This window comes from Rhea pennata, chromosome 3 (genome assembly GCF_028389875.1).
Source record: "Rhea pennata isolate bPtePen1 chromosome 3, bPtePen1.pri, whole genome shotgun sequence".
In the NCBI taxonomy this organism is placed as follows: Eukaryota; Metazoa; Chordata; class Aves; order Rheiformes; family Rheidae; genus Rhea; species Rhea pennata.
The window spans coordinates 104048704-104055965 of NC_084665.1; the positions used below are offsets into that span (position 1 = coordinate 104048704).

The 7262-nt window shown below is 42.3% G+C and overlaps 1 protein-coding gene across 1 annotated transcript; it reads left to right on the top strand.

Annotated features, from left to right (window-relative positions):
* The first annotated feature begins 72 nt into the window (after positions 1 to 72).
* On the top strand, positions 73 to 6180 carry LOC134138798 (glutathione S-transferase-like). Its single transcript, XM_062572956.1, has 7 exons — positions 73 to 141; positions 1143 to 1252; positions 2286 to 2337; positions 3514 to 3646; positions 4482 to 4623; positions 5519 to 5650; positions 5978 to 6180. The coding sequence occupies exons 2-7, from the start codon at positions 1166 to 1168 to the stop codon at positions 6104 to 6106; spliced, it is 675 nt and encodes a 224-aa protein (XP_062428940.1). The 5' UTR covers positions 73 to 141; positions 1143 to 1165; the 3' UTR covers positions 6107 to 6180.
* Positions 6181 to 7262: the final 1082 nt, after the last annotated feature.

The window sequence follows — 7262 nt, forward strand, 5'->3', positions numbered from 1 at the left end:
TGCAGGACTAACTGCTTAAGAAGGAGGAGGTTCTCATCTGCAGAGAACTGACCCCCTCCCTCTTTGTAGGAGGGGCTACAGAGCCTTACAAATTCAGGGCAAAGCTGCTGAGAGCTTAGAGTGAGTTACACTTCGTACAAGGTAAGCTTTGGGGATCTTAGCTATGCACAGGGAATTAGTGTATGCAAAAGTCAAGTCAGTGACTGTCGTTAATGGCTTAAATACTTCTACTTGTTTCATTACTAACATGGCTGTGTGCATCAAATGTTCACTCTGTAAGTAGCTGCTTGCTAGGGGGACCAATTAAAAAGACAGGTATTTAGATCTCAGAAATGTGAAGAATGCTTCCTGTTACCCCCTTCTTCCTATTTCAGAGAAGACTGCATGTTATTTACAAGGAGAATATGTCTATATATTTTGTAGGCATTTGGTTTTTGCTGCTGTTAATACTTCAGCTTTATTGTTGACATGGTGTTTATGATTGTGAGACCAGGATGAAACTGGGTACTGTCTGCATATTTGCTGCCGATGCCCTGGAGCTGTTTCGCAATGAGGTGGCTGGGGGTGTGCCCAGAAAAAGCTACTGCTTCAAATTCTCTCTGTGTTTACTCTTTAACTGTTGCTTCTGCTGATAAAATATGAACTAGTGTAGGCAGCTGATTGATCTCTTAGAAATGTTTGATGTAGCACAAGTCCAAGGAAAAAGCAAAAAGATTTGGAATTAAATGGAGTAAATTTTTCTGTTTGACTCTGCTTGCAGTAAAAGCTATTAGCCAATCTAATAGTACTGGAGATGATAGTATAAAATTCTAGGTCTTCCAGTGCTTGCCCGAGGAAATGGGAGGCATGGGGACTGTTGTAGATGAGACTAAATGCTTAGAGTGGGGGGGAAAAAAAAACCCTTCCCATCACCTTATAATGGAATATAATGCCCACTGGAGAAAACAAAGAATATGAGAGTTTGTATTGTGTATCTGCTTAAATAATAAACTGTGTCCTGAGATAATGCCGAAATAAACGGAGCAGTGTACATTGCAGACCCTGCTCATTGATGAGAGCAGAACACTTTGGGAAAGTAGGGGTGCTAGGGACTCAAAACCAGTATTCTGAATCCTTATGCTGCAAAACTTTATTCTCGATAGGAGGAAATCAGGTGCTTGGAAACATGCCTGGGAAACCCAAGCTCTACTACTTCTGTGGACGAGGCCGAATGGAATCAATTCGGTGGCTACTAGCAGCAGCCGGAGTTGAGGTCTGTCTATGTCTCTTATACTAAGAGCATGTGAGAAATACATAATTTTACAGTCCCCTATCAAAACTGTGACTGACCTGCTGGTCAGTTTAGCGCACTGCACAATGATGACCAAGTTAGCATCGCTAGTTATGGTTCTTCTGGGATCATGGTATTGCCTATTACTACCCCACTCACCATTAAAAACCAAGGAATGTCACCACTAGCTGAGCCCGAATAGCAAAGCAGGTTCCTATCTCACTTTCAGCCATCAGGACTATTGTTAGCATTGTGAATGCATCTCCCTGAGCTAGCCAAGTAAAATTTTTATAGCGACGGTAGTAGTCCCTGGCTTTATCTTCTGATCATAGGGGTTCAGTACTGTCACCTCTGAAGGCCTCCGGCTGAACCCCAATGTCCATGAGATCATTTAGATTATGCCTATTAGAGTGTAACTTCCCCTTGAAGATATTGCCTTATATAAAACAACCAGTAATTCTTCTCCACTCTAACAATTTCTGGTGTTAACGCTGGAGAGGGAGACAGTGTGGGGGAATCTGTATGTTTAAGAGCTGTGAGCTTTTGTCACGGTGACAGGCCAGAAAGGCAGAAAGCTGCAGAGGACGCGTGATCCTTTCTCTTCCTCCTTCCTCCTCCCAGCTTGTGGCAAAGAAGCTCTAGCACAGTCCTGTTGCCACTGTATGAACTTGCTTATCCTCCCTTCTCCCTGCACCATTGCTTGCTCCATCCCTTGCCAGCAGTGAGAACAGGAGCAGCATGGCCATACCTTGCCCGGAGGACGATGCTCTGTGCCTTCTAGGACCTCTGGTTTAGCCAAAATCTTACCTGCACCCAAATATGATTCATATGGGAGAGGGGAGAGGAGAGCATAACAGAGGCAAAATCATTTTTAAAAGATACCACTTTAACATCCGATTTATCTTTTTACAAGAAAATTCCCCAAAGCATGACTTTCTGGTCCCCAACTGTCTCATGCAATGCAGAAGCTAAAACATGCAGTGACAGCATGACTTTTCTTCTGTGTTTCCTGCAGTTTGAAGAAAGCTTCCTGGAAACAAGGGATGACCTGTTGAAGTTAGAGAAGAGTAAGTCTCCTTCACTTTTTAGTAAACAGAACTATCTGTCTTAGAACCTCTAAGAAGTCTTCTGTCTCTTAAAAAGAAAATCCAGATTGGACTGAACCTGAGGTATCAGAGAGGCACGCTGCAGTAAGAACACACGGTGACAGATGACACCATCCGCCCCGTCACTTCAGTCTTATGACAGTACAGTTTTTTGTAATCAGATCACCTTGAAGTTCATTAGTATTTTAGGTTGTCCACCAAGCTGTTGTTTTATAATCCGTATGAAACCACTTTCAGAGTTCAGAGTTTAACCCGTACCTCTGATGTGTTCTTGGTTTCCCAAGGCAACAGCTGATCTTGGTACTCTTTAGCTTCCATCTCTGTGGGTTTGAGATTTACTTTCCCTCCAAGGCAAATGACACGTCTGTGCTCTTGCAGTTCACCTTGGCTAACCAAGGAAGTCTAAGCTTAGGCTGGCATTTGCAGTCCTGCTCTCCTTTCGGAAGAATGAGTCGATCCTCCCGCTACCTGCTAGCTTTCAAAAAGCGCAGTAATATTTTAAGACATGAGCATAATAATAGAAATATGCCCTTCATAGCAAACGGTTTCTGTGCACACTTGCCTTACAGTGGATCCAAAGATGGACATAACTGATCAGTTATTTAAGACAATAAATGTGATCCCATCCAGCAATTATTCTGACTCACACCTCTGATCAGTTATAGCCAGTATAGTAGTCACAAAGCTAACTATAAACATTTACATTGGCATTCATGTTGACAAGCTTTTAAGTAATCCATGTTTCCATAATATGTATCATAGTTCAACAGAAACTGGTTTGCGATGGGTCAGATGCATTAGGTCCTTCCGTCCCTCCCAACTGTGTCAACCTCAAGGGAGATTCACCTGCGTTAGGACCATGCAGGGCAGGACTTGTCCTTTTCAGCGTGTGGCTTCTAAAAGTTGTGCATTTGGATGCTTCATCAGGTTTGAAGAAACTTCAAGCAGCTGACTGTTATAACATTAGATTAACATATCACCAAGAAATGGTTCTTCATTTTATGGTAAGCTTTTTCCATACCAGGAAGACTGTCTCAAATCAAAAATAATCTGGAGCATAAGACGTTTTGCCAAATACCCACTGATGGTACTCATTCAGAAGGCGAGTGTCTCCTTATCATGTCCCTTTTACTGCAGGTGGAGCCCTGCTCTTTCAGCAAGTGCCCATGGTGGAGATGGATGGGATGAAGATGGTGCAGACAAGAGCCATCCTCAGCTACATAGCAGCAAAGCACAACCTCTACGGGAAGGACCTGAAGGAGAGAGTCCTGTACAGTGCCAATGCTACCTTTGCTTGATAGATTACAATACATACAACCGTGTTGTGTAATACAAGAAGAATATCTCAGCTTACTATTAGATTCAGGGTGATTCAGCAGATTTTTGTGTAGCGTGTCCTGACCTTGCCTGCAGATAATGTCTGCAACAGGATTAACCAGCTAGATTAACTAGGCAGGAGGGTACAAGCGAGTTTATGAAGATCAAAGGTCAGCGTCATTATCAGAAGAAAGCAGTCAGGAGTACAGAGGACAGTCTTTCTTCCTGATGCCGCTTGTCGCTCACTGTCCCCTGGAGTCATCAGCAGCGTGCATTTTCACCAGCTCAAATGCAAGGAAATGTCTTTGATGGAAACAGAAGCTCCCCTGTTTCTAGGAAATAGATATTAAAGGATAGCGCTCTCGAGGCACATGTGTTAAATATGTAAATATCCTGAAATGCTTCAGGCTAATTAGCACAAGTAAACACCTTTCATGGTATCCAGTGGGAATCATGTAGAATCCCCTTTTAGTTTCACACATCTGATTTGATTTTTAATGTAGGATTTGGTGCCAGTTTTGTAAATATATTTGACAAATTGTAATATAGAGGAGTATCACCCCTAGTGAAAAATGGAAAGGATGTAGTACTTTAGTTTTGGCTAAGCATATGCTACTTGTCTTTTGTCTTATCCCAAGCCAGAAGCTGTTGCACTTGGTGGGGGACTGCTCCACACTATTCATTTGGGACAGAAGAGATGTTCCTAACATTTCAGTCGGGGCTGTGTCAGTACTTATTGTGTTATTCAGACCTACTGTGAGTTGACCAAATCAAACTTTTTCTTCCAGAATTGATATGTATGTGGAAGCATTAATGGATCTGGATGAGTTACTCATGCGCCATACTTTCCAACCAGCTGATAAGAGGGAGCAAGATCTTGCTAATATTGTGGATAAAGCCACAAACAGATACTTCCCAGTCTATGAGAAGGTAGGTGGCAAGGATGTAGCAACTTAGATAAAGTTGGTTTCCTGAAACTGCATCCCGGATCTATACATGCAAACTTAATTCAGGCAAATGGAGAGGAAAAAATTACCACTTAAATGTACATACAATGTCTTGGGGAAGGCAGGGTTGGAGGGAATACAGAAGGCACAGAAGATGCTACAAATCTGGGAGAAATGCAGAGCTGCAGAGACACAGCACAGACTGAGCTCCCCAAATATCCATGTTTCAAACTGTATGTTGTTTCAGACAGAAGCCACTTCACCATCATTTTCTGTTTCAAGTTTCCTCCTGAAGTATTTTCAGGAGAGGACCCTCTGTAAAATCATCTGTTTACTATGTGAAAGCATTATAGTTCCTTCTGTAACAAGCGAGAGGGTGGCTGAGTTAGATGTCAAGAACATGAGGTATGGGTTATGTATGGAGAGTTCCCAACAAAACATTTGCCAAAATTGAAGCGGAAGCACGTGAAAAGTAAGGGAAGTGCCCATCCTTTGGAAGAGTCCAAGATACTCTGTTACGCCCTGGGTTGAATTTTAACCTGTCATAAATTTTGTGCATGAATTTGCTGTGATGGTTGTGTTCAAAAGTTCTTCCGAACACAGGACTTCTGATTATGAGGATTACAGAAGTGAACGGACAAGGGCTCGAACTGAGCTATTAGAAAAATCTGCATGATACGAAGGACTGATGTGGTCGGATTGCTTGTTTATACTACAGATGTTCCTACTGCATTGCCTTGTTTCACATGTGACTCCTATGCAGTGTATGACCTTGCTTTGAATACATTGTGTTAGGTTTAGTGTGCTCTGGCGGCACACACCCAGGAATGCCAGAGAAAAAGTTGCACTTACATCTGGTCGTTGTTCTCTGTTTTCAGGTTTTGAAGAACCATGGGCAAGACTTTCTTGTAGGCAACCAGCTCAGCAAGGCAGATGTGCTGTTACTTGAAGCCCTTTTAATGGCAGAAGAGTGCAAGCCTGATATACTTGCCAAATTTCCTCTCTTGCAGGTAATTGAATGGACAGTTTTAATGGGAAGTAAATCGAAGCAGAGCTATTGATGTACGTTGGCTAAGAGATACGGGGGAATAGGAGGGTAAGGAAAGTCAAAATCAGAAGCAAATATCCTAAGTAATTTTAGCCTGCCTCAAATACTGATGGTCATTGTCTCCTTATACCAGTACAGCCACCAGGACTCAAAAGCATAATAGGGCAGAGCATAAAGAGTCTGCTGCATGAGCGACTCACAATATTACTTTTATGGCATGGTTAACATGCAAACGTCTGATAGTAACCATGGATCTTAAGTATAATGCTGTTTTGTTTTTGTTTTGCAGAGTTTTAAAGCAAGAATAAGTAATGTCCCCACAATAAAGAAATTTCTGCAGCCTGGCAGCCAGAGGAAACCACCAATAGAAGAAAAAGATATTCCAAAAGTGATGAAGATTTTCAATATTACCCAGTGAGCAGCAATGTAAAATCTCAGAAACTCTACTGCTTTTTCTCTGTGTTTCTTGACAGTGGCAAAGTGAAATGAATGAAAATAGTTTACACTTTCCGTGCAAATCTGCTTGAACACACCAGCAAATGAAACGGTTAAATGAATTATGAGGTGCGCTGGACAAAGCAGGATGTCTTAAATTACTGATTTTAAGAGATTTCCTGAAATAAAGTCTCACTATTGACACTTAAAAGCATCTGTTTAATGACTGTTTGCAGCAAGTTGTATAGATAAGGGGTCTCTCATTCTGTCTTTCTGTTATTCCCAAGAGTTGCTGGAGCATGAAGAGAGCTTATCCCAAAAGGTGGTCAACATGACCATCCTGGAAACAGCCGGGCAGAGCCTGCAGGCTTTGTAGTGATTCTTCTAGTATTCGTATTTTCACAAATGCTTCCTTCTGCAAAAAGCTGACCGTAGTAACCGAAAGCACTTGGCGCATTTGACTGAAAGATGAATGCTTCTATCCAGCTGTCAAGATGAGAAACTGCAACTGTTTGAGGCAGCAGCAGTCGGACTGGTGTGAGGTGCTAGCACTTTGCCTTGAAATGTAGGTCTTAGGTTATGGTGACTTACGTTTTTGTATGCTAAGCTCAGTTAAATCTTACCTGTAAGCTGCATATTACAAACATAACCACTTGAATCAAGTTCTGCTATTGAGGGACTAGCAAGAAGGTTGAGTACATAAATGTGTATATTATTACACCAAATGAAACAAATCTGTACATGCAACTGCCAGTGCCCTAAAAATAATTGCTGACTAGTACTATCAGTTTAAAAATTCTTTCTAACAACCACGTGGATGTTCCTGCCTATCGTCCTGGGGGAATGCCATGGGAATCAAACTGTTTTGAGCATTAGGGAAGGCAGAAAATGGTTTTACAGTGGAGCATGTATTAATTAGAAACGTTGTTCATAGACATGAGCTCTTTCCCTTCTGCCTCCCAGAAGCACTTAGGCAGCACTGAAAGCCACAGCGTGCAGTGAGAAACTGGAGGGGGAGACCTTGGCCTCAGCTGATGACCCTGCTCGTTGTGAGGTTCCCCTTTGTACCGCCTGGCAGAGCAGTTTTTTATCAGTTGGCATGCAGTCCCCAGGCTTCAGCCAAGCCATGCACCTTCAGC

What these genes read in the sequence shown, in the direction of transcription:
- LOC134138798 (XM_062572956.1), top strand. Translation starts at nt 1,166, where the DNA reads ATGCCTGGGAAACCCAAGCTCTACTACTTCTGTGGACGAGGCCGAATG. An exon ending in TAGCAGCAGCCGGAGTTGAG is followed by an intron (nt 1,253 to 2,285) that starts GTCTGTCTATGT and finishes TGTTTCCTGCAG; the next exon opens with TTTGAAGAAAGCTTCCTGGA. An exon ending in CCTGTTGAAGTTAGAGAAGA is followed by an intron (nt 2,338 to 3,513) that starts GTAAGTCTCCTT and finishes CTTTTACTGCAG; the next exon opens with GTGGAGCCCTGCTCTTTCAG.